The sequence below is a fragment of the Rhododendron vialii genome, chromosome 11a (genome assembly GCF_030253575.1).
Source record: "Rhododendron vialii isolate Sample 1 chromosome 11a, ASM3025357v1".
Classification (NCBI taxonomy): Eukaryota; Viridiplantae; Streptophyta; class Magnoliopsida; order Ericales; family Ericaceae; genus Rhododendron; species Rhododendron vialii.
The window spans coordinates 19663519-19687963 of NC_080567.1; the positions used below are offsets into that span (position 1 = coordinate 19663519).

General features: G+C 38.7%; 2 protein-coding genes and 2 long non-coding RNA genes across 4 annotated transcripts; 2 read left to right on the forward strand and 2 right to left on the reverse strand.

Moving 5' to 3' along the window:
• Nucleotides 1-2734: 2734 nt before the first annotated feature.
• LOC131307352 (uncharacterized) lies at nucleotides 2735-4475 on the forward strand. Its single transcript, XM_058333825.1, has 3 exons — nucleotides 2735-3299; nucleotides 3390-3485; nucleotides 4084-4475. Exons 1-3 carry the CDS (start codon nucleotides 3060-3062, stop codon nucleotides 4255-4257), a joined length of 510 nt encoding a protein of 169 aa, XP_058189808.1. The 5' UTR covers nucleotides 2735-3059; the 3' UTR covers nucleotides 4258-4475.
• Nucleotides 4476-4765: 290 nt separating this feature from the next.
• Nucleotides 4766-7164, reverse strand: LOC131307351 (receptor-like protein 52). The gene has a single exon (XM_058333824.1). The coding sequence runs from the start codon at nucleotides 7022-7024 to the stop codon at nucleotides 5003-5005; it is 2022 nt and encodes a 673-aa protein (XP_058189807.1). The 5' UTR covers nucleotides 7025-7164; the 3' UTR covers nucleotides 4766-5002.
• Nucleotides 7165-10251: 3087 nt separating this feature from the next.
• LOC131307356 (uncharacterized) lies at nucleotides 10252-11779 on the forward strand. The gene is made up of 4 exons (XR_009194104.1): nucleotides 10252-10347; nucleotides 10448-10510; nucleotides 10606-10672; nucleotides 11437-11779. It is a non-coding gene; the product is annotated as an uncharacterized LOC131307356 (long non-coding RNA).
• A 3550-nt stretch (nucleotides 11780-15329) lies between these two features.
• Nucleotides 15330-16721, reverse strand: LOC131307355 (uncharacterized). Its single transcript, XR_009194103.1, has 4 exons — nucleotides 16649-16721; nucleotides 16498-16560; nucleotides 16336-16402; nucleotides 15330-15567 (listed from the first exon to the last, which is right to left on the reverse strand). It is a non-coding gene; the product is annotated as an uncharacterized LOC131307355 (long non-coding RNA).
• Between the last annotated feature and the right edge of the window lie 7724 nt (nucleotides 16722-24445).

Genomic DNA, 24445 nt, shown 5'->3' on the forward strand with positions numbered 1-24445 from the left:
CTTGAACAAACTTTGTGGTGTGATAAATAAGTTCAAATAAAGGTAAAGTTTTCAATTCGTAGCAGTATCTCGGACATGATTGAAGCAAATAAGATAACACCAACAAATGCCAAGGAAAATTCTCTTTGATCTCTCACTTACAATCCGCTAATACGTCAGTTGAACCAAAGCTTGATCTCCATTCATATGACTCCTACATTCCTGCAAAGAATAAAATTGAGCATTTGTCGACCAAATTAAAAAAAATCGTCGATCACTCAAAATTTTATCTCCATTCACTGCGGTTGCTATCCGATTGATTTTCGCACGATCAATATAAACGCTTCAATTTGGAGGAAATATATGAAAGCTTGTATTTTTCTTAAGTTCACTACTGTGGTAGACCGTATACCTTATGAATGGTTCATTATTTAGCTCAACTGGGTACTTCAAGAAGCATTTCAACAAATAATAATTTTTGTACAAAGCATGTGAAAAATAAATACAACTCCATAGCAATCAGGTGACTTTTGAGCTCGGAAACTACCCGTCCCTACTTATTTTAGACACATCGTAGGATACGTTGGATTTCTAAATTGTTTTGAACTAATTTTTAAAGTTGGAATAATGCTCTTGAAAAGATGCCGATACAAGCAGAACAACATGAAAAATTCACCTAACTTTTGTTAAATGCAAATGAGTTATTTAGAAAACCATGAGTTATAACTTTCTGAATTGATATTGAATATTTGAGTTAGACAGTTGCTACAAAAATCAAATGGTGTTACATGGATCACCTTTTTGCTCCATTGAACTATTCTTGTCGGGCGGATAAAAAAGAAGAAGAAGGAACTGTTCTTGTCGGAAATAATATCTGATAGCGATAGTAACCATAATGACCCTCAAATCCTACCACCATCATGAGCAACTGTAGATCATATGACCACAACAACATTGACAACAACTAAAAACAGCAGCCGATCAAAAAAACTTCTAAAAACAGCAGAATAGGTTTCAAATACTTCTAATGACCGTTTGTATTTACCATCTTAGGGGCACGTCCCACAACCCTTGTACATTAGTGGGTGCGCCACATTAAATGCTAAATGCAAAAGGTCAAAAGCAGAGGGTGGACATAGCGTTACACAATATCATACCCATATTTCTATACAGGATTATCAAACTCATGAAATTGATCATGAAAGGGAATATTTTTTTTTGTTCTTCATGCCATTTTGCCAGATAGAACGGGACACATATGGCATGTTGTAGTGCCACCCTTATCCCAATGAGTATGGGTACTCATCCAAGCCATGCCTGCATTGTGCATTCTTCATGGGCTTGCAGAGGAAACAGGGGGTAAAAGTTCAAGAAGGCCAGCAATTTGATATACATGCTGTTAGGATCCGGGATCACTCAACAACACAACGATATGAGGAAAAACTCCCTTAATATTATTAATTTACATAGTAATACAAGATGAAAAAACCTCTCTGGGAGAGCCACAACCGGCTCTCCACCGCTCCATGCCCGCATTATGCATTCTTCATGGGCTTGCAGAGGAAACTGGGGGTAAAAGTTCAAGAAGGCCAGCAATTTGATATACGTGTTGTTAGGATCCGGGGTCACTCAACAACACAACGATATGAGGAAAAACTCGCTTAATATTATTTACACAATAATACAAGATGAAAAAACCTCTCTGGGAGAGCCACAACCGGCTCTCCACCGCTCCGGTGAGCCACACCGGCTCACCCACTCGACCTCACCCTCTCATTCACATGATTTCAGTCGCACACCTCTTTGCTCTTATATACATCAATATATAGGCAAAAATAAAACCCTAATACTCGTAAGGAAATAAGGTAAGAAGTGATCCTGTGCTTCGCGCACACCACCCCACTTGGGTGGAATCCCAACAATCACCCCCTTCCAACCAAGTGGGGTAATCGTTAAACCATTCAGCTACTCTAGCAAGCGCCTGTTATCACTACCTAAGTCAATGTCTCGGCACCCCCTCATGAAGTACACGCTTGACCGAGTGTCTCCCTGCAAGACTAGATCTTTCGTAGTTGAACCCGCAGCGCTGTCCGGCTGCAATATTGACATCTCGTCGATATTTAGCACCCCCTCAATAGAGTGCTCGCACCTCGTCCGAAGTGCCTGCATCCAAACCCGGATGCTCCACATTTCAAACCTGAGATGTCCGCAGCAGACCCATTTCTATCTGCGATCCTCCACTGCTTGACCGCCCGCATCACACCCTGGGATGCCGTAATTCCTACAATCCACGAACACCTGTGAGACTTCTTCCGGGGATGAAACCCGACCGCCCACACACCGTGGCGATCATCTCTGTGAGGCGCACAAACCGTGCGTCAATGGAGGTCGTATGTTTTTTTCGGTGACCCCCCTTTGCTCTCCTGTGCTCAGATACCAGTTGTTAGGATCCGGGGTCACTCAACAACACAATGATATGAGGAAAAACTCTCTTAATATTATTTACACAATAATACAAGATGAAAAAACCTCTCTGGGGAGAGCCACAACCGGCTCTCCACCTCTCGGTGAGCCACACCGGCACCCACTCGACCTCACCTCTCTCATTCACATGATTTCAGTCACACACCTCTTTGCTCTCATATACATCAATATATAGGCAAAAATAAAACCCTAATACTCTGAGGAAATAAGGTAAGGAGTGATCCTGTGCTTCGCGCCCACCACCCCACTTGGGTGGAATCCCAACACGCGCAATAGTTGAGGAGTTTAAGCAAGATGTAAACATGTACATGTTCTGGAAAGCGGGTATGGATATTCATGTTTCTCATGTTCGTAGGAATCAGATTCCTGCATATGTTTTTCCGGATGGATATAAATGTTGACGACCATCGAGGCACACAAACCAGCAGGCAGAAAGAACTTTTGAAGAAGATGCTGAAGGCTGCAGGTCTCAATCTGCGGAAAAACAACTCAAAAGGAAAATTGATTCTGAATTAGTGGATGCAGAGAAAGATATACCAGCGAAGCGGGTTTCTATTAGCCCCCAGAGGGTAGGGTCCATTTCTCCAGCAAGTGTTATGAGTACATCTGGCGGAACATCTCAGGCCAGATGCTCTGTGGAGGTTAAATTAGAGCCTTCACCAAAGATCAAGATGGATTATAATGAGGCTGGATGTACTAGGAGGGTTTTGAATCTGGAAGAGGGTCCTATTGATGGTGTGGGAGAGCCGATGAAACCATGTAAGCAAATGGCGCAGGGGGAAAATGACAATAGTGCATTGGCATCAAATTTCAGCATTCAATCCCTCAATGGCGAGGTGAGTTCCTTCATTTCAGGATTTTGGGTTCGCAGATGGCTGTAAGAATACTGAGAGTTTTGAAGATAGTGAGAGCCGGGATCCTTGCAGGGTGATGCATGTGCAGAAGATCTAGACACGCGTTTGGAAAATGGGTGTTTAAATCGAAGCAGAGTATTTGAAAACAGCTTGGCAGAAACGTTAGAGGTTGTGAATCTAAGCCTTTTTTTCTTTCTTGCTCCTGTCTTTTGCTACTCTTTGCTGCTTCCTGGTATATTTCCAATTCTTAGTGTATTATTCTTTTATATGTGCTGTTCTCCCTGTGCCAATCTCTTGCTTTGTGATGGGGTCATCATAACAAGGACCAAGATGTCTTTTTACATCTTTGATTCGAGAAAATTCGGAAAGGGGTACTAGAATTTTGTGTGCATGTTAAGCCTTGTTGCATGGCTCGCAACTAGAAGATAAGGATCAAATAGTCTGTGGGTTCTCGCATGTAAGAGAATCTGATGGTGAAGGATCTTGATTTTCAGATGATATATGAACAATTTTTTTTGCCCCATTTTTCCCATAATCATTTCATTTCTAATTTGTTGCACAGAATCTCCTAACTGGTGTATCTTTGGTAATTGGTCCAGCACCACAGCTTGTGCTACATCTCTAGTTACTGTGATTAAGAACCTAACACATGTTTTGTGTCCGAGGCTTGGATACATAATCCTTCCTTCTCCATTTATTTATTCCCATCGTTACAGTTAACCTTTTTTTGGTTCCAAAACTTATTCCCACTTGATTTATATTGTAGCCTACTCTTGCACTTGGAGTGGTGGTGGAACCCCAAGGTGGGGCAACTTCTGAATCAGTGCAGAAGCCCGAGATGAGGCATGTATTTCGAAGCCCTAAGCTTTGTGACGTGATGCATGTTGTCTTTATTCTATCCTATTTCGTTGTTTCTTTGCCTTGTTTTTTAGCAGGTTAAGTCTGAAATCAACAGCATAACATTTGGAGAAGAATCCTTCACATAGTTGATCATGTACGAGGGGAGAGGTACACTTTTATTATCTTGTCGATTTGGGCAAGGGTTGTGGAAACTGGGAGAAATGTGCCCGACGGGTCCTTCAGTGTGCGGTTCTTGTTGTTGTTTGCTGGGCTGTTGAAGACGTACTCAATACCAAAAGAAAGAACAAAAAAGGAAAAGGAAGATGCTCTGAGCCTTAGGATTATCTATTGGAATGGAACTTGGGGGTTAAACTTGGCAGCTATTTTGAGCAGCTTTTTGCTCCTTGGTTCGCTTGTTGTGGAAAGTTCAATGACGGGACTTCCTTCTCCGTGTTGACGCCACGCCCACTCTGCCAGGCTCGTGTGCTCATCCCCGTCGTTGGCCTCTCTCCTGGTCACAAGTTCCAAGAGTACGACTCCAAAACTGTAAACGTCGATCTTGTCGTTCACTTTTGTCGTATAAGCATACTCAGTAATGTGGGACATAGTTTAGTCAATACCCATTTTTTCGCATTTAATAGGGAAATAATAGACGCAAGATAAACTACAGAATGAACCACGAATATAGCAGATAACGCAAGCCCTCTTACCTGGAGCCATGTATCCAAACGATCCAGCGACAGCAGACATGGTGTTAAGCTTGTCGCGCTTGGCCAGAATCTTGGCAAGGCCAAAATCAGCCATCCTTGCCTTGAACTCGGAATCCAACAATATATTGCTCAACTTCACGCAGCGAGGTTTTGCTTGAGCTTCTTCCTCCGGCAGTCTCTAACCATGAAAAAGGTCAATAGAGTGGTGAAGAAGAACAGAAGTACCGCGAAAACCAGAATCAACACGAGAATCTTGGGGGACAAATCGTCCGATTTTCGGATTTTGGATGAACAAAATCGGACATTTGGAATAGGGGTAGTGACACAAAGATTGGGATTGTTCAAAAAACTGGTGTCATAAGCCAAGTTATCAAATGCACTTGGGATTTGGCCAGAAAGTTGGTTGGATGACAAGTTCAAAGTGGCCAACCTCAACTGGCCTAACTCTGCCGGAATCTGACCGGAAAATTGGTTTTCCGACAAGTCGAGCTTCAAAAGGTCTGTCAAAGTTCCGATCACTGCCGGAATCTGACCGGAGAGTCGGTTCCTCGAAAGATTCAAAGCGTTGAGATTTTCCCATGACAAAATCGTCGTGGGAAAATTTCCGGTTAATGAATTCCCATCTAGGTTCAAAGTAGTCAGCTGCGGCAGATTAGTCAAACCCACCGGAATTTCGCCGGAAAGCCGATTGTTACTTGCCATGAACACAACTAATCTCACCCAAGAGGAAACCGCACTTGGAATCTGACCCGAAAACTTGTTATCACTGATCTCCAATCTCGATAAATTCCAAGCCAATTCACTCGGAAGATTACCCGTAAAGGAATTGTTACTTATCATCAAACTTAACAAGTTGAACAACCTGTAGATACCCGCCGGAATCTCGCCGGTAAAGTTGTTGTCGTAGAGCTGAATCGTTCGCACAGAAACGCAATTCGCCAACGATTCAGGCACTTCTCCGGCGAGATTGTTCGAAAAAGCCACAACTCCGGTCAGTCTCTGGCGAAAACACAAGTTCTCCGGCGAGGCGCCGGTGAACAGATTATCAGAGACTTCAAAAGCTTCAAGATCGGAATGAAGGCCCATTTCAGGTGGTAAGGTGCCATTCAACTGATTCGAGAAAACCCGAAAGTTCTTTAGTGCCGGAAGTAATCCGATGCTCGCCGGAATTTCGCCGGAAAATTGATTGAAATATAGATTCAAGAGGTCCAACTGCTGTAACTTCCCACAATCCTCTGGGATTGAGCCACTCAAATTGTTAGCCGATAAATCGATCTGGGTCAAGTTCAATGATTCGATAGGGGTCGGAATTCCACCTGATAATCGATTTTTATACAAATAAACAACACTCAAGTTTTTCAGTTGAAACAGAGCTTTTGGAATTGGACCCTCTAAATCATTAGAAGATAAATCCAAGTGCTCAAGGCTCGACAAGCCCGAAAAATTTGCAGGTATTTCGCCGATCAAATTCGCGAAGGTGATCCACAAGAAAGTCAGTTTCTTAAGTTTTCCAAACTCCGGCGGAATTTTCGCCGGAAACAGGGGATTGTAAGCCATGCTCAGATCCTCTAAATTCGACAGGTTTCCGATTTCAGCCGGAAAACTGCCGTTGAACAGGTTATAGTACAACTTCAAGAACTGCAGCTCCGGCAGCCGGCCGATCGCTGGCGGGATGTTGCCAGAGAAGTTGTTGGTGCTGACGTCGATGTACCGGAGGGAAGAGGAGAGGCGGTCGACGTCGTACGGGATGGGGCCCACGAAGTTGTTTTGGGAGAGGTCTAGGTACTGGAGGTTTGAGCAGTTGTAGAGAACTGTGGGGAAATTCCTTTGGAAGTAATTGTAGGAAAGGTCGAGCACGGTTAGGTTTTTCAGGTCGCAAATGGACGGTGGGATTGGTTCTGTGATGTCGTAGTTTGTGAGGTTGAGCCCCGTGACCGCGCCACCGGTGCAGGTGATTTCCGGCCACGAACACGGTGGCAACGAGGTGCTCCACGAGGAGAGCTGCGGCGGGTTTCCCAGCTGCCGTTTGATGGTGAGGAGGATTGTTTGGGTTTGGCCTGCTGGGGGTTGCGAAATTACAAGAAAGGGCATGAGAGTGAGGAGGAAGTAGAGGAAGGGGGCTGGGAGGGGTGGGAAGGGTGAGGGTAGTTTGGTCATCTTTGTGGATTTGGGTTTTTTTTTTTTTCAGTTGTGAACTGAGTGTGAAGTGTTGGTCGGGAGGCCAGGGAGTTTATTTCCCGGGAAAATGTGAAGAGGCAAAGGTCTTGACTTTCAAATTTGGTGGACTACATGAGGTGTGTTTGGGAATATTTATATGGAGTATTTTGGTTGTGTGCGCAGTGTCCCACGAAAGTAACGTGCACCATGATTTTCTAAGGAAACAAACAAAATTTTCCAATTCTTAGTGTCCCACTCTTGGAATTTCTTTTTTTCATTTTTATCTCACTCTTAGAACTTTTTGGCCTTAGCCCGTTGTTTGGGTTGTTTCTTTCGAGGATCGTCTTTGCATGCACGCAGTGTTGTCTATCTAGGGTATTTGGTTGGTTTTGGTTGATCGTGGTGGCAGAGGTTTGATATAGTTGACCACCGTCAATAGATATCGGTTTCAGCTTGCATGCTCTTTTCGGACTTGCATTTGTTTAATATCGCGCTTACTTGTGTTTTGTCTTTTGTTTGCTTTTTGTGGTTATGCTTATGTATTAATTGTTACTTATGGTGGGGTGTTGCGTTGTAATTTCCATATTATTAATGTTGTTCTTTTCTCTTAGAAAAAAAAATAATGAAGTTCTTGTCATTTGGTAAAAAAAAAAATGAAAAAATGAAATGAAACATCAAATGTGTGGTAAGTCCTATTTTTTTAGTTGCTGGGGTTGTCTTTAGTGATACGTATAAATTTGGTATTTGAGCATTGTTGTTTATTGAATGTTTTCAACTTTTAGGCCTCATGATTGAAGAAGAGTCCGCGAAATGGAAAAAAAAAAAAATTCTTAGAAGAGTGATGTTTCAGTTCATGATTCATTTTTTCGAAAAATTGAATAAGTTCCAAGTCATCCTTAGAAAACAATAAAACTTCCCAACTCGTTAATTTTAATAATTGAAATAACGAAATAGAACATCAACGTTACTTCAAATATCTTGATGCATTCCAGTAAACCAACACCTTACCTAACTCATGAATAACACTAGAATAATTTTCGCCAAAAGTCACCACCAGATTTGGGCAAACTAGAGTCTGAGATAGAGGTAACCGGACTCGGGAAAACCTAGCTAGGGGAAAAGAAACAGTAAGCAGGGAAAAGCAACTACATAACAGAAAAACTGACAAACAATAAATAAATCCATTGGCTTCCCTTCTCTTTTATTTGGTCGACGCTCCGTCAACCTTAAACTTCTACACCTACCGGGAGAATTGAACGTGGAAGGAAGGACCTAGAGGCAAATCAGACAGAGTACAAACAACGTCGAATGGACTGAAGAGCACAGAATTGTAGCCTTCGGAACAAAGTTGAGCCACCAAATCTGAGTTAACGTCGCCTGCACACTACCCTAAAATGCCACCAGAGATGGGTGAAAGGATGGAGGCAGGGATCCTTGAAGAAAGAGTGGAACGGATGCGGTATTGTGGGTTGATAGAAGTCAACAGTTAACTCAAGAGAACCAAATGGGATTTGGTTGGGAGTTACGGTTTCGAATTTGGGGGTTAATCCCTCCAAATTCCTAAGGTCTAACCAGCAGTTGCCAACTCTTTTGGGCTTTGTTCCGGTTATTATGGGCCCTCACTAGTTGACGGTGATCAAATTGGGGTCTCTCAGAAATAGTAGATGTGCGCATAAGCTAGCCCTGACACTTGAGTTATATAAGAACAGTTAATCAAGAGTATTTTTGGTTTATTGGAGTATAAAGCAGGTGTGGTAGGAAAATCGAAATCGGTTAATGTAAATAGGCTGGACAAGCGCTTTCAGTTTTTAAATAAAAAATCTTTGATAGATTTTCTTTTTTTGGGTGTAAAAAGAATACTATGCAGGTTTTGGAGCATAAAATTTCTCACAATAGTATTTTACTTGTAGTCATTACAATATAAGAGTGACTTCACGGTACTAACTAAACAATATTTTCATTATTTTAGTCCTAAATATCCACTATTCAAGACTACTCATTTTCCTTATCTAAATGGATCAAATGATATTTTTGATATTTTTAGTGAAAATAAATAGCACTTTGGCATTTATCTGATGATTTAAAAATATACTAATATGAAACTCACCCTAGATTTTGTGTGATATATTAATGGGCAAAGCAAGCCCATGTAGGATGAGAAATTTTTCATGTCTACCGCGTATATTTCACGTGGTGTCCGCGCACTCCTAAGCCGTCCGTTGCACTTTTGGACGGCTCATATTGAAACTTTCTCCCTCTTCTCACCCCTCCTCTTTCTCTCTCTAAATCTGAGTTGACCAAAGTCGCATCGGACGGCTTGAATGTGCCGAGCGGGCACCACGTGATACCTACCCTGCACTGAAAAATTTCTCCACGTAGGACATCCCAGGAAAGATATTAAAACCTAGAAGCCCCCACGTGCACGAGGTCAAAAAACAATTAAAGGAGTCCTGGTATTCTTCACTCATAAATCATAGCGTTGATTATTTTAGTTCTGTCTCTATCAATCTAGAGGATGAATATTCCCATTTTGAATGAATGACTTGGGTGGTTTTGTTAGTTGATTTTGACTATTCTTTGCTCCTTGGTCCAACTTCCAAGATATGTCTTCGTCATAAGGAGAAATAATCATGTAAGGCGGGCCATACCTCGAGTAACAAAAAACTAAGATCCATTACGATCACGATATGCGGTTCGGGTAGTTTGATTTATGCGCCTGAAGTGTTGGTCACATTACCCCTGAAATTAGATGTTTTATCACTGATTATGCAAAAATTAAGTTGTTCAGACATCAATGTCTATTTAAAATTTTGAATGAAGAAAACCTGTAGCAAGAGAAACGGAACTACGAGAGACTCTCGCCATTCATTTCTTTTCTTTTTTTTTCTGAAAAATATAATTCGACACAGTATACATCATCATCGAAATAAAAAAGAACACATAGATACCTACAAAATGAACATGGAAATGTGTAATGCATGGGGATAATATATATATATATATATATATATATATATATATATATATATATATATATATAGTTCCCATTTGGTAGGGGCGTCCGTATTTTCCTAAAATGCGGACTTTTCGTTTAAGCCGTTGGATCTCATCCAACGGTTGTGACAAAAGAGAAGAGTTCGCGGGTTAAAAGGGGACGGGTCGGGCAACATTGTGGGCGCGGGTCATAACAAATGGATACGGTCAACCCCCCCCCCCCCAAACACTTCCAAAATACGCTTCTAAAATACGCGTGACTGGAGAGAGAAGAAATCGAATGGAGAAGACGAAGACGACTGGAGAAGAAGCAATCGACTAAGAACAAGGTTTCTCTCTCTCTCTCTCTCTCTCTCTCTCTCTCCCTCCCTCTCTCTCTCTCTCTGGCTCGTTCTCTATCTCAGAAGTTAGGGGGGGTTTTTTCTTCAGATCTGCGAATAAGAACGACGAAGAAGAAGAGGACGACGACGGCGACGAAGAGAACGATTGAAGGTATTTCTCTCACTCCCTCTCTCTCTCTGGCTTCGAATCTTTATTTTTCGAGTTAGGGTTTTGCAACTTACATGTTTCATAATCTGCATTGTTAGGGCTCGATTACAGAAGGTTACGGCTTGATTACAAAAGATTAGGGCTCGATTACTGCTCGATTTGAAGGTCTCTCTCTCTCTCCAAATCTGTTTGAATCTGGTTTTTTTTTTTATTTTCTGAAATTTAAAATCTGGACTTTTTTTTTTTTTTTTGAAAATGAACTGTTTTTTTTATCTGAGTTAGGGGTATTTTTGAAGTATGATTACAAAAAAGAGAGTAATATGCAGGGGCCTCTTCTAGGATGAATCAATCGATTTGAAGGTCTCTCTCGCGCTCTCTTTCGCTCTCTTAGTACTTCTCAATTTGTTTCAAACCCAAAAAATTAGGGTTTCATATTTAACTTGTGACTTGGGGATTTTGTTTGAAATTAGGGTTAACACCAAAATGAAGTAGAAGAACAAGGATGACGAAGACACCCAAACGAAAAATTAGGTTTTATTGTTTTTTTTCTTTGAATGGGACGAACAGGAAGATGAAAATTAGGGGTTTTTTTATTGAACGCGAAATTAGGGTTGCAGGTGTATGGATCTGCTTTTGATTCTGATTTGGGGCAATAAAGGTGGAGATTTGGGTGTTTTGAGAGCCAGGGTTGTTTGTAATACATTGGTTTGTTGTCTTTACCATTTTTTGTGCTAATTGCGTGGTAACGCAAATCTGGTGTATTTATGAGAAGTGTAATGATATTATCAAGTCCATTCCTGACTTCTGGCTAACTGCTGTTAGTGATCTATCTTTGTCCGTTTAATTTTTGAATCCTACATGTCGTGATTTTTTTGATTTTATTCTAGACACCGATTTACTTCGATTCTTATGTTTGTCAGAATTTTCAGATCCAATCCTTACTTTGAAGAAACCAATCCTTAAAGCTTGGCATGGCTTCCGCTTCTTCAAATGCCACATCTGGATGACCGAAGAGGCGTTGTGCTTGCGGATTGTAATCATTATTGGGATTGCTAGTGTCGTACTCCAAGCAATCTACCTTGGTGTATTTATGCGCATGTAATTGTTGAGCAACACTGGGAATTCAATGGGACCAGATTTATGTAATTTGTGTACTCCACACTTTCATTTGTCTTCTTTTGATGGAATTTCAGTCCCATCGACCTTTTGAAGTGGTTTGTATTGGATAATTGAATTTTCGGAGTTTTCATTCAAGTGTTAGTTTCGAGTTTATTGATTGTTGTAAATGTCTACGTTTTGTCCAAATAGCCAGAATGGTTTTGTTGAAAAGGGATTTGTTGGTGATGTCTAGGTCTCTGATTGCAGCCATAAATCTGCCTTCCGAATAGGCAGTTTCCTCCAGGAGCACATTGCATCATTTTATGGGGAAGTTTTGCATGAAATTTCAGTTTGTGCTCCATCAACATGACTACATCTTATTTATTTGCGAAGATGATAATGATCATTGTTTATTATAAATCAGACACTGCCTATTTAATTCTTCTACAAGGTTTGGCATCATTGTTCATAAAGGGAAATCCGAAAATGCCCTATTTTGTCATAATCTATACTACTTCTTTTAAATGTACGAAAATGTTTCGTACACTTTATCTTCCAAAAATACCCTTTCAAAACACCTAGAATAACTAACCCTCAGCCTTTTAAAAAAAACTAACCCTGCCAAATTCCATTCAAAGCTTCAACTATTGCAATGTTTCCAAACAACACCAAAATGACAAACGATGCAACTCCCATCTCTCGTGCAGTCGCGCCTCCAAATCCCAAACCCATAGCACAACGGTTACATCAGTCACCAAATGCAACATTAAATGCACCGGCTTCTCCAGAGGGACTTCTACGGATGACCCTCTCCCGACGTTGCACACCGCACAATGGCAGCACACAGCGGCTCCTTTGGTGCTCGCAATCTCTTCCGGCCAGTGTTCTACCAATTTGAAATGGTAAGTATTCCTAAAACGTGTTAATCTAATGCTGGGTTTTGGATATTGTTGGTCATGTGGCTCACGCCAAATAGTTATTGCACTGTGTTTGATGAATTGCTGCTATGGCCATTGATTATAATCCAAACAAGTTTGCAAAGAGAAATTAATCAAAGAGAAAGAGGACCTAACAGTAGATGTTATAGGTTAATTTGTTTCGGTGGACACCAAGTCATCTATCTGACTTTGCAAATCCATCAAAGACTATGTGTGCCCATATAAGTCTTGTTTGCCTTTTGAGTTGAGAGCTTTATTGAGTAACCAATTTGACATGCAAACTTTGATTGGATTATTATAAACCTTTAATTTGTAGGAGGACATAAGAGATTTTGTGTTTTGCTTGCGTTTTTCCCTTGAATTCTACACTTAAAATTTTCCAACAGTTCGTAGCATTTTTGGACACTAAATCCATAGTGACTGTTTTGAATTGAATGAAAATCGAAGTCGAAAAACAGAAAGTTCGGCAAAAAAACAAAAAGTTAGCCCATAAAGGTGTAAACGGATCTCTGACTTTGGGGTTCCCCTTCATGTCGTCCTCAAACTTAACATTGGTAGGTTGGACGTAGAAGTTGTTGAACTTGATGAAACCACGCTAAAATGCTTAGCTTTCATTTAAGGAAGATTGTTCATTGTAACCAAGCATTTGGAATGCATTAAGGAGTTCGTGAAACTTAAAGATTAAGGATGCGATTTATCTCGTGAAAATGAACAAAGATATATCAGTGGGCAAATATCTGCTTTGTATCTGCAGTGTCTTCGTCATCACTATGGAAACCATGGAACCACGATTTTCTGATTCAACGTCACTTCAAATTGGTATGATATCCATATTCTCCAAAACAACCGGAAAAGTTTGAATATGGTCATGGAACTGATACTTTTTCACTGTGAACGAGAAGATCAAGTAGATGATTTCGGTGATGATGACTTGGCAACTGATTGTTCAAACCAGTACATGGGGATGAATTTTGGATGCTAATAATGATGAGTTGGAAGTGGAGGACGATATAGATAATAGAAATCAAGTTTTTGGAGATGAACCGATGAACTCGTGATTTGCGAGACAAGTCCCTCAATTGAGAATATGGCTTTTTGGTTTGGTGGCTGAGAATGGAGTGAATGGGGGGTGGATAACCATGGAAAATCAAATTCCAATACAGAGCAGTTAGAGGAACTGGGGGACCCCATTGATTACCCAAAATTGTGTTGGGCTGGGTTCAAGCTAATAATTCAATTGCTGATTTATAAATTAAATGGTGGTATCCATTTAAATCGTGTTATTGGTTAGAGGTACAGATGTTGCAACCAAAGTGGGTAAGATTCTGAGCATTGGGTATGAGGATAGAGACTATATTTAGGGCAACAAATTTGCTGCTTCAAATCCAATACTCTCTGGCAATCCATTCCACTAGAAGCAATTTAAGTTATATTTTCTGCTGAGTGTTAATGGTCTCTGTCTGAATCGTTTTGGAAAGAATTTGTTTAATGCAAATGTAAGAGCAGTGGCTGTAGAGAAACTAGCGTGGATTGGAATTACCCATTCAAAAGTACTTAAAGTAGAGTTCCTTGTTCTGGCTTGAAGGTGTCAAAGACAAAGGATTCCATCGAGACATATCTTACAATATTGAAACTTTACCAGCGGGTGCCTTAAAGGTGTCAAAAACATGAGGATCAGAGGTTTTAGTGTTGAGACATGTCACTTATCGGACAAGGTTCAGGAGAAATTGGTATTATGCCATCACTTATGGTAGCTATTTGAAGTTAATGTATCTGCCTTTTCAATAAGTTGGGACAATAAGTTGGGAGGATCATAGTGGATCTAGAAGAGGGGTTGCTGGTTTGCCGCCTTGGTTCAAGTCGCATGATTCATTAAAGAATTAGCTAGCAAGTTAGTTTGGTTGCGTAAGGAAAATAAATGCGCAAATGGTTATATTCCCATATATTTTCCTTCCCCTTGATATATTTCCAGATCCATACTTCTGTTTCACTATAGACAAGCATTGGTGTGTGAATATGTACACTATGCCTATATGATGGGCTAAGTGGTGTGTGTATTTTTTAGGTATGAAATATTTTCCCTATGGCAAGAAGAATAATTACTCAAATTTGTTTTTGGCTTTTGAATTGTTAACATTTAGTTATGAATGGCATATTTGTACGGTGATTATAGTTATGAAGACAACGCGAAAAATTTTAGATGGTACCATGTTGGAATGGAAGCCATACCTGTAGGTTTCTTGAATTCAAATTGACACTTTTTAAGTAAATATCTTTGAACAACTTCGTCACAATTATCAGAATTTAAAGCTCATAAAAAAAAAAAAAATTCCCTTTGACTGCTCCACGTGCAAAGCATGTGCACATTACTAGTAGGGAGAAAAAAGAACAAAGCATCCAAGCTGGGTTCACTTGCATATTATTTGACATTGAGCATTTTCACTCGAGAGAAATAGGAACTTCTTGATCAACAAAACAAATAGATAAAAATTGCCCAGAGAAAACTTGCCCACGCCTTTTCGACAAACCCCAAAAATTCATTATGTTATTTATAACCAAAATCTAACAGCCTCTCCACACTTTTTGACTACTACTGCCGTTTACCAATTTGGTGGAAGTGAATGCTACAAACAAGAAACTGAGTTCCTTGGAGCCATACTCCAATCCCATCCTGCGACTCAAAGATCCCCCATCTCGCAAATGACTCCCGAGTGCCTTTTGAATTCGAGGTCTCCATTCTGCCATACAGTTCTAGAGCTTCCTTACATTGGCCGTGAACAACATAATTTCAAATCCTACTAGAATTACTTACCCTTGTACACTGTTGTTTGTCAACAAAAATCCAGTAATAGTTCCAAATTCCAATTTACAAATCAAATGAGTACCAAACAGCCACAATTAAAATTAAGTACATGTCCAAAGCCATTCTACACAAGTTATATACACTCATGCACAGGTCCAGCTCCCTCTCTCTCTCCTACACAAATTACTCATCTCCATCTTGTCACGAGTTCCAAAGTCATCCTGAAACACGAATATAGATAATATCAATAAAAGAGCAATTAAATTATAAAAAATGAAACAAAAATTAATTGAAGCATGTTAATTCCTCACCAAACACATTTGCTAGTAGCTGGCACATGCAATTGAAACCCAGCCGGAAAAATTATGTAGGGAATTATGGTGATAATAAAGACTGATATTTTTGAATGGAAAGGTCCAAACCATATGCTTAGACTCAGTTTATGAATAATACACCCAAAATCAAATTTCAATGATCTTATGCAAAATTAATTTCCCCAAATCAGAATCAAATCAGAATCAAAAGCAGATCCATACACCCATTAACCTAATTTTGCGTTCAATAAAAAAAAAACCCATACTCTTCGTCTTCCTATTCGTCGCATTCAAAGAAAAAAAACAATAAAACCTAATTTTTCGTTTGGGTGTCTTCGTCATCCTTGTTTTTCTACTTCGTTTTGGTGTTAACCCTATTTCAAACAAAATCCCCAAGTCACAAGTTAAACATGAAACCCTAATTTTTTGGGTTTAGAACAAATTGAGAAGTACTGAGAGAGTGAAAGAGAGCGCGAGAGAGACCTTCAAATCAAGTGATTCATCCTAGAAGAGGCCCCTGCATATTACTCTCTCTTTTTTGTAATCATACTTCAAAAATACCCCTAACTCAGATAAAAAAAACAGTTCATTTTAAAAAAAAAAAAAAAGTCCAGATTTTAAATTTCAGAAAAAAAAAAATCAGATTCGAACAGATTTGGAGAGAGAGAGAGAGACCTTCAAATCGAGCAGTAATCGAGCCCTAATCTTCTGTAATCAAGCCGGAACCTTCTGTAATCGAGCCCTAACAAAGCAGATTATCAAACATGTAAGTTGCAAAACCCTCACTCGAAAAATGAAGATTCGAAGCCAGAGAGAGAGAGGGAGTGAGAGAAATACCTTCAATCGTTCTCTTCGTCGCCGTCGTCGTCCTCTTCTTCTTCATCGTTCTTATTCGCAGATCTGAAGAAAAAACCCCCCCTAACTTCTGAGATAGAGAACGAGCCAGAGAGAGAGAGAGAGAGAGAGAGAGAGGGAAAGAGAGAGAAACCTTGTTCTTAGTCGATTTCTTCTTCTCCAGTCGTCTTCGTCTTCTCCAGTCGATTTCTTCTCTCTCCAGTCACGCGTATTTTGGAAGCGTATTTTGGAAGCTGTGGGGGTGGTTTGACCGGATCCATTTGTTATGACCCGCGCCCACAATATTGCCCGACCCGTCCCCTTTTAACCCGCGAACTCTTCTTTTTTGTCACAACCGTTGGATGAGATCCAACGGCTTAAACGAAAAGTCCGCATTTTAGGAAAATACGGACGCCCCTACCAGATGGGAACTGTATATATATATATATATATATATATATATATATGGTAGTTAATGATTTCCTTATTACAAATAGTTTTCATGTTTGCTGTAATCGTTCTAGATGAAAACAAAGAGGAAATGTTTTTGGTTTACACCCATCATTCACTTTTACCGCTCTCCCGCCATTCTCAACTCATCCCAAAAGTATTTTGGACGGTTTGAATTTTAAAAAACTTTTCCAGATTCTTCCATAAAAGAGTTTTTTTAAAATCCGAACCATAGATTGCCGAGACGGACGGGGAAATTAATTAAGAGAGCGGTAAAGCAGTGCCTTGGAAGTCTATCTAGAATAATGTGCTAGTCTCCATAGAATTGCTTCAAAGCAACTTCCTCCAACACATGCAAAGCCCACCCTAATTAAAAGTGTGGGAGAAAAAAAACACACCCTAGTGGAAATAATCTAGAAGCTAGAGGTTGACGGCTTAATTACGTAACGTAACGTAAGTAAACACTTCAATTTAGGGAAAATTGAATTAATTTCTCACTTTCTTTTATAGGAGATGTGAGCTTCTTTTTTTTTCTTTCTTCCCTATATATTCATGTGAATTTACTATATTATATTTTACTTTGTGACCCGGTGGGTGATCTCCAATCGACGATAAGTAACTAGACGAGATCAAAGTTGCAGTTGGCCAAGATAGATCGGCTTGTAGTCGATGGCGGTGGTGCCGTAGTAGATTGAAGGGGAAAAAAAAAAAAACTTAATTTTAGGGTTAAGTTTTTTTTTTTAACAAAAGAGAGAAGATTTTATTAATCTGAAAGGCGGAAAAACGCCTAACCATCAGAGAGAAAGGAGCCCCAAAGGGGCAAGGTAGTTGTCCACAAACCGGACAAACTACAAGAAAGGGCTTTCTTTGCACAAGCATGTGCAGCTCTATTACAATCACGTTTGACAAAATTAAAATCACACAACTGAAACGAATCCTTCAAAGCTAAACAATCTTGTACCAAAACTGCAATATCAGAGGGTGGATTTTTTGACATGGAATAGCTTCGGACAATCGATTCCACATCCGATTCAATAAGAACACGTCCTACATTCAGAGCAACACCCAAATTCATTCCATTTCTAATTGCCATAGCCTCCGCAAGCCGTGGAGAGGTGAGACCTTCATATGACTTAATAAAGATTCCCAAAATGGAGCCGTTCGCATTCCGAGCAATTGCTCCTATGCCAATAGTGCTCGTTGCCTTTGATACCGCTGCATCAACATTAATTTTTATCATGCCTTCCTCAGGTCTCTTCCAAACCAAAGTCTCAGGATTTGAAGAAGCCACTTGAGTAGGGGAAGGCTTGACATTAGCCTCTAGAAACTCAAAAAAATCGGCTTGTGCCTTTCCATTAACTGCCTCCGCAGGCCAACTTGTACCATTAAACACCAAATCGTTTCGAGTTTTCCAAATCCACCAGCAATATGAAAGGCCAAGACCCAATGTTGAAAAGGGGAGATGAGCTAAACGGATACGATCGCAAATACAATGCCACCAGTCAGACATATGTCTACAGTTTTCAAGCTCCTCAGGTCTAAGACGAAAAGGTGAAAGAATCCACACTTTTGAAGCAAAATCACATCGGAACAACAAATGACAAATAGATTCCTCCGCATTTCCACACAGTGAGCAAATTGGATCAGAACGGACCTTCTTAGCGGTTAGGGCTGAGTTGGTTGCTAGAGCTTCATTGAAACACTTCCAAGCAAAAAATTTGATCTTTGGGTGGATAGGCAAGCCCCATATCTTCTTCCAAATCAGTGCCATCACATTAGCAGAACTAGTTTGAGCTCCGTGATTATCCAGCTCATTGATCAAGCTCTCTTTTTCCAAGCAATAAGCAGATTTTACAGTGAATACACCATTTGAAGATGATGACATTTTAGGTTCAATTCTGAAATGGCGTGGAAAAAAAGGAATTAGAGAGATTTTTTTTGGGTTCAAATAAAATTGGGAAATTTATAGAAATGGTCCTCCTAGTTTCATTCGAGTCTCATTTTCATCCTCCAAGTATCAATTACAACTTTTTTGGACCTTTAAGTTTGGTTTTCGTACCAAGTTGATCCAATTGATAACGTTTGTCAGCCAAATTGGATGGAAAAAATTAGATTGAGGGAAGACGTCATCAATTGGACCAACTTGGTACGAACTGCAACTTGCAAATTGCCATCAATTAGATTTTTTCCATTCAATTTGGCTGATAAAAGTTATCAATTGGACCAATTTGGTAAAAAACCAAACTTGAAGGTTAAAAGAGTTGTAATTGATACTTGGAGGACGAAAATAAGACTCGAATGAAACTAGGAGGACCATTTCTATAAATTTCCCAATAAAATTACTTAGCAATCAATGAAATGGTATTTCCCTTAGTTTAGATGCAATGAAGACAAAAAAAAATGATATACTATTCCTATAGGGATGATGAAAAGGAGGGAGTGCATCAAACACATCAGATGCAAGGATTGTGCCTTTGGATCTGGTACTGCTCACTGTGATGTTGCCAATTTTCAAACTACGAGGGGCTTGTTTGACCACGTGACATTATGGAGGCTAATGTAATGTCTCTCTCTCTACGGTCTTATTGAACCGTTCAATGAAAACTGCTCGGATGAAGCACTACCTGGACTCTTTTTTTTTTTTTGTTGATTTCTTGTGAGGACCGTTAAAATCACAATTTGAACACATTGAACGGTTCGGATCATCGAAATTTGATCGGAAAATGAGACATTCGCATTTTATTAAAATAAGGGATCCCTTATAGGATCCGTGGTATAAAAATATATATGGGGAATCGGAGTCCCACGCAAATAATCGGAGTCGGAGCCATTCAATTTGCTTAAAACATATTTTCACCAGTTCTCATAAAAAATCAACTTATTTAGATATCTTGATCTGCTTGATCAATTCATTAAGTTTTTATCCTGACAAATTTAGGGACAAATACCAATCAAGTCTTTGCTGATAGCCAAATGAGTTGATCTTTTACGAAAACTCTTAAAAACATGTTCTAATAAATTAAACGGTTTCGATCATTTACGTTAGACTCCAAAATGGATTCCACGCAAAACTAACACAAATGATGTGTTTTTCAATGTGTTCATGCATGGAACTGGCCCCATATCCATATACTGTTGATTAGGGCCTAATTCTTTGTAAAATGTTGTATAGCTGCTAGTTTGTTTGTTTTGCTTAGGGATTAATGCCTTTGATGTATTTTGACATTTTGTAAGGTCTGCTTTTGGTATAAAATCTCCATTTACCAACAAAAAAAAAAAAAAAACCCCCTTAACTTAAGTGTGCTTACGTGTTGATTATTTTTCGATCCATCCTTCTCTATTAGTCCACATGTGCGGATTATTCATGATAAAATTAAATCCAATTGTATTTGTTAAGTAACATAGTATCGTTTACTTCGTACTTTCCTTTTAGACCAATTAGATTTTTTGATGAATAATCTAAGTAAATTGATTAAAAAGTAACAGTTCAGATCATCAACGGAGCCCTTGAATAGGCTCGAAATGCGGTTGGCTGAAATTGAAATTCATAGACTTAAAGGATAGATTATGATACAGTTTCAATGAATTACGTCGTGTTTTGAAATCTCAACCGCAACTAATTGTTCCACTGATAGTTATTTGGCCCAACTTTTATGCAATTAATTATAACTTGTGACATGTTTGGCAATTCTTGCTCTTATTCTGATTATTTTGTGTCTTGCTTATAGAAAATTATTTTATGCAAATAAGTAATTGAACAATGGAAAAAATCATGCTTCGAAATGTAAAGAAACACAAAAAGGGAGAGCAATTTTCCTTTCTTTGATTGGTTCCTAGCTATTTTTGGAGAGAGAAAAAGTTTAGGGCAAAATGAGAACAAAAGTTAACTTCTTTTATTGATTTTTCATTCAGCATTTTCATTGTTTTTTTTTTAATAGGCGAGCAACAAAATTTTATTTAAAACCCGACAAATGGTACATCGAGAAGAGACCAAGTATAGGCCACAAAGATTGTGACAAGCAAAAGGCCACAAAGATTCAGCATTTTCTTTGTTACCTTACATAAGTTACCTTTCTGTATTCTTTCCTCTTTTCAATGAGCTCAAAAAATGAATAATCGATCAATTTTCCTTTCTTTTCTTTCTTTGAAAAACAAGACAGAACAAAACAATTACTTCCCCCAAAATTTCTCTCCCACTTGCTAATTTCGCATCAATTGTCTTTTCTATCTACAAAGTCTCAAACATAGGCTTAAATTGGTCTATAAGGCTTATGGTTTTCAAAATTTAAGTACTATTTTTTAGGATAAGAGATTTGCACCAATGCACTACGAGTGTGTGCTACACCGTCGTGACTCCATATTTCTAGCCTGTGATGTTAGTTAACCTGAATTATCTCCAATGTAATCATGTTCACGTGTATTCCCTTGGGTGAATGAATGTATTCTCAGTACTTGTGGAAAAGTTATAAAGGCATCTAGAATGGTGAAATATCAAAGACTTGGAAGTCCAATGTGAACCATCTATTTCATTTCTTTTGTGGGCCAAAAAGAAAGGGGGCAAAAGAAGGGTAGTTAATTTGGTGTTTGGAGGCGTGGAATACCTGCTAACCCTATGGGAGTCAAATGAGGTTGGCATAGCCATCATTTCTAAGTTTATAATGGTTAGGCAATTGGGCTTGTCCTTGATGGAATAATGTTTCCCATAACTTATGAAGACTAAAAAAGTACGGTAATTAAGAAAGATTGTTGACGGGACTCAAGTTGAGTGATAGTCACGTGGTTGGCACTATATATTTACATGGATTTAACAGGGGTCCAAATCTCACTAACAACAACCAACAATGTTAACTTTCATCGAGAAAAGAAGAATAGTGAAATTTTGGTGCGATTTGTGTTTTTAGATTAGGATTTAGGTAACAGAGAGATTTCAAATAGTAGAATAGAGGTTGCGTTGAAAGTGTTGTTGTAAATACTTATCACGTATAGTAATTTTTTGCTTCCTTTCTGGTATGGAGCCAAAAACATTGTACAAAGGTGTTTGCAATAAAAGTAGAAGATAATTTTATCTGGAGTAGCTATAAATCTAATATCAATCTAGTAAAACAAAGGAGAGTGATTTTGTCACTTCCCAAATTGTTAACAGCACTCCCTAGAATCAATTCATATTGATTTTGTCACTGCCCAAAAGTTAACAATTTGAATGTTGATTTTGGCACTCCCCAAAAGTTAACAAATTGGGAAGTGCCAAAATCAATCCATATTGATTTTGGCACTCCCCTGCCGTTAACAATTTGGGGAGTGGCACAATCACTCCCCAAAATAAAAAGTACACTACTTGTTGCAAAAGGTTCAAATTTGAAATTAATTAGAATCCAAACAAGACCCCAAGAAATTCAGACTTGCCCAAATTACAAATTCACAATATAAAGAAAAAATTTATTGTTTGATTTTTGTCCCCTTTTTGGAAGCATAAAAAGAACAAAACATTATTTTATCATGGTTTTTATTTTGGCGCTCCACTTTTGTACTCAGGCCCACTTATAACGTGAAGTTACTAATAACTTAATGTACAAAATAGCATGCGTACAAAAGTAGAACACCAAAATCAAATTTTATCACTTTAATCATGCCATATTCCAGATGCATAGTCCTAATTTGTAAGGACAAGGAGAGTTTTACGAACTGCCTCCTCGTAAAGTTTGAACTTGGAAAAGTGAAAGTAGACTTGGAAGTCACAGAGTCGCCTACTTTTTGTTTGTTTGTTTGTTGGTAATGTAAGATGTCCCGAGTCAGCTTGTTCGCACCTCAGACGAATTCTTATAGTCCCTTCCAAAACCGCCGTTTCACACGCTTACGCATGGGGATGAGCTGACCCCGAGAATTATTGACAAAGAAAATTGAACCTGAAATCTTAAGATAAAACAAACATCTAAGTTCCAAGCCAAAATCACTTGGTCAGGATTAGAGTCACCTACTTTATCACATAAAAGTCTCACTTAAATAATTTTCACCAAGAAAATACAAGAGGGGTTGATTTGCATACCGTTCAAAGCATGTCCTTGTGGAATATAATACTCCAACTGAAGATGAGAAAACGTTAGGAATCTGATTTTCGCGCTCTATATTTTACTGATGGTGCTTCAATTTTAACGTGAAAGTTATTAGTCACTTCATGAACAAAATGGAGCGTTATCAGTAAAAAGTGGAGCACGAATATCAATTTCCTTATTTTATTGTCGACAAAGAAAGTGATATATATAATTTTTTTTTTTTTTTGGTCTTGTTTGGAAAAGCAGATAAGAAGAACGATGGAATTTTAAGGAAAATAAGATATAGGAAAGTGGATGAGAAAAGACCGAATCAATCACTGAAAGACTCAGTGGGTTGTTGTGGGAATCATAAAATTATTAAAAAATAATTAATGGAGGGTTGTTAGTAAAAAACAAGAGTAATTATTCGATGGTATTACGGCACCATCGCGTGGTACCTTAACGCCTATATTTACCACACATTTTTTCAGGGTTCAAATATAATGGGCGCTCCATGAATTTTAAACAAGATGTTAAAAATCACCTTAATAAATCTACTGGCTCTATTAACCAGTTATATACACCCAAATTTTTATACATCAGTGCTAATAATGTGACCAAAAAATACAAAAATGCATAAGATGGGACAACTATTCACAGTGAATTTTAATATTTTGAGCCAAGAAAGACTAAACTGGTGCATAAATACACTAATATTCTTTTGTAGGAAATCCTATGCATGGCGAAAAAGTTTGCACTATTTTTTTTTTTGGCTTATGCTCTTATTTTTTGAGATATGAGTGATTGTCATTAGAGAGAAGGCAAAGCATGATACCAAATCCAAAAGATCCTTTTTTCCTCTAATTTTTTAAATTCTTAATTACGAGTGTTTACCTTATTATTTTGGGCTAATGTATTAAATATTCAATGTGAATTACTTGGATTGATGGGTCTTTTATAATATAGAGTAAGTGTTCAAACGAAGCATGATATAAAATTACCACATGTAAAATAAAAAAAAAATCGTACGGTGAACTCAATTGACCACCTAGCCTTGGCTATGGAGCCGCACGCCTATGTTCACACACTAAGTACTAGGGCTTCCAAAAATATGTGGTGGATAAGGGTGTTGTTGGTGCACCACAAGACGGTGCACCAAAACCACCAACTCACCAAGTATAGAAATGTGTTGGATAACGGTTTCAAAGAGTCATTACAGAAATCAAAGCATTTTTGTACAATACAATTATGGAGTTTGATCAGAAATTAAGAATATTAGTAATTCAGTAATATTTCCCTGCAGTGAAGACTGACGAATTATATAAAATATTAACTGAAAATTTGATAATAATAAAAAAAACCAGTCTATATCTATCAAAATTTGATAAAAAAAAAAAAAAAACCCAGGCTCTGTCTATCAAAAGTATTTTTTTTAAGAAGAGAAAAAGATCACGAGAGTCTACCATCTCATT

Coding starts and splice junctions, on each gene's coding strand:
- LOC131307352 (XM_058333825.1), top strand. CDS start 3,060: ATGAGTACATCTGGCGGAACATCTCAGGCCAGATGCTCTGTGGAGGTT. Junction 3,300..3,389: donor TTCAATCCCTCAATGGCGAG/GTGAGTTCCTTC, acceptor GGATCCTTGCAG/GGTGATGCATGTGCAGAAGA. Junction 3,486..4,083: donor GCTTGGCAGAAACGTTAGAG/GTTGTGAATCTA, acceptor TTTATATTGTAG/CCTACTCTTGCACTTGGAGT.
- LOC131307351 (XM_058333824.1), bottom strand. CDS start 7,024: ATGACCAAACTACCCTCACCCTTCCCACCCCTCCCAGCCCCCTTCCTC.